Genomic DNA, 1,507 nt, shown 5'->3' with positions numbered 1-1,507 from the left:
AAATACAACATGATGCAACATCTGCACCTGCACCTGCAATGCAACGATGCACACGGCTCCCTCTTATCCGTTACAGAACATCGCTGTGAACGCGCCGGGTCCTCCAGCTGTAAAAGCTGACGGCCGGCTTAGTTGAAGCCAATGAGCTTCTGGACCGCTTGGTGTGTCTAATTAGATTACAGGCCGTCTGATTACCTCACCAGTTCATGCCTTTCTCCACCTCAGTTACAATTTGGTGAAAGCTCTGGGACTTCCACTGCCCTCTGAGTCATCTGTCTGGCTGCTCGCAAAAAAAAAAAAAACAATGTCGAGCACGCTTTCCACAGGGGATGAAGCGGTACATGTGTGTGTGTGTGTTAGTCTGAGCAATCTCAGTCTACCACAGACGATGACCTTTGGCGTGATCCGTACAACGCGACTGCAAATCCCACAGCACGGCAGCTTTACCAAAAAAAAAACAAAAAAAACCCCACTCTTGTCTTTTGCTGTGACATCCACAACCACCTCCATGAATCATGCAGTTCACAAATACGCTGGAAAATACTCGACACGCCGCAGAACAACTGTAGCCACTTTATAAAGCCTCGGCTGCCCCTGGTGCCGGAGCCGTGTGACACAGAGCGAGAGTGTCAGCGACAGCCAGCATGTTTGCGGAGCCGTCCCAAACTCCGCCGCTCGGCCTGAAATATTTACCACTGAGGCCGAGATTGCAGGGAAGTGAGAAGAGGAAAGTACATCAAGCTTGGAGGGGAGGCGGGAGGGTTGTAGAGAATCAGATCTCAGCACCAGAGAGGTTTCTCCTCACTAACAGGACCGGCAGAGATAAACCAGGAGTCAGCGTGAAAGCATCGAGAAACAAGAAGTGACCGGCGGAGATATAATCGAGCCTTTTTGCAAGCTCTGCAAAGTGAGGTGAGGCTTTTGTGTTGAGATCGTATCGGCCCTATTATTGGGAAAATTCATTCTCCGGCGCGACCGATACGTTTGTCGGCGCCGCTCACCTCCACAAACAGGAAGCAGGGGACGATGGAGCTGCTGCTCTTCACGCCCGGCTTCTCCTCCACTGCCATCCCTCTCTCGGTGTCGTCGAGCGTCCCTTTGAACCGGCCCAGCTTTCTGTATCCCTATCCTGTAAAGAAGAAGAAGACGAGTCGGGTCACTTTACTTATTAGTCTGAGGTCAAAGTGCAAGATTAAGAGGAATCCATTCAGGACAAACGAGCTTATCACAGGCCTCCCCTGACGTCTAATTACTCTCTCCGCACCGTCACGCTGCTGCTTTTATTTCATTCAGCGTATTGTTTCTGTGACACTTTCTGCTGTTTATTTATACGCTGGCATACATGAATATTCAACACATGCACGAAAGATGAACCCGTTTCTGAGCACTCTGGGATACACTCCACAGTTTACTGTTGCAGTCGCTGAAATTGCTTTTCCTTTGTTGAATTTGGGAGCGTCGTGTATCAAAGCGCCCCCCCGGGAATACCAACAACAACAACAACAAC

General features: G+C 50.0%; 1 protein-coding gene across 1 annotated transcript in view; it reads right to left on the bottom strand.

Annotated features, from left to right (window-relative positions):
- The window catches only part of plppr2a (phospholipid phosphatase related 2a), a 51,918-nt gene extending 50,848 nt beyond the window's left edge, over window positions 1-1,070 (bottom strand). The window contains exon 1 of the mRNA XM_008283755.1: window positions 1,002-1,070. Within this exon, the coding sequence (XP_008281977.1) occupies window positions 1,002-1,070 (69 nt within the window). The remainder of the gene's footprint in view (window positions 1-1,001) is intronic.
- Window positions 1,071-1,507: the final 437 nt, after the last annotated feature.

Source organism: Stegastes partitus, unplaced genomic scaffold (assembly GCF_000690725.1).
Source record: "Stegastes partitus isolate 25-593 unplaced genomic scaffold, Stegastes_partitus-1.0.2 Scaffold326, whole genome shotgun sequence".
NCBI lineage: Eukaryota > Metazoa > Chordata > Actinopteri > Pomacentridae > Stegastes > Stegastes partitus.
This window is presented reverse-complemented; position numbering and strand designations above follow the sequence as displayed.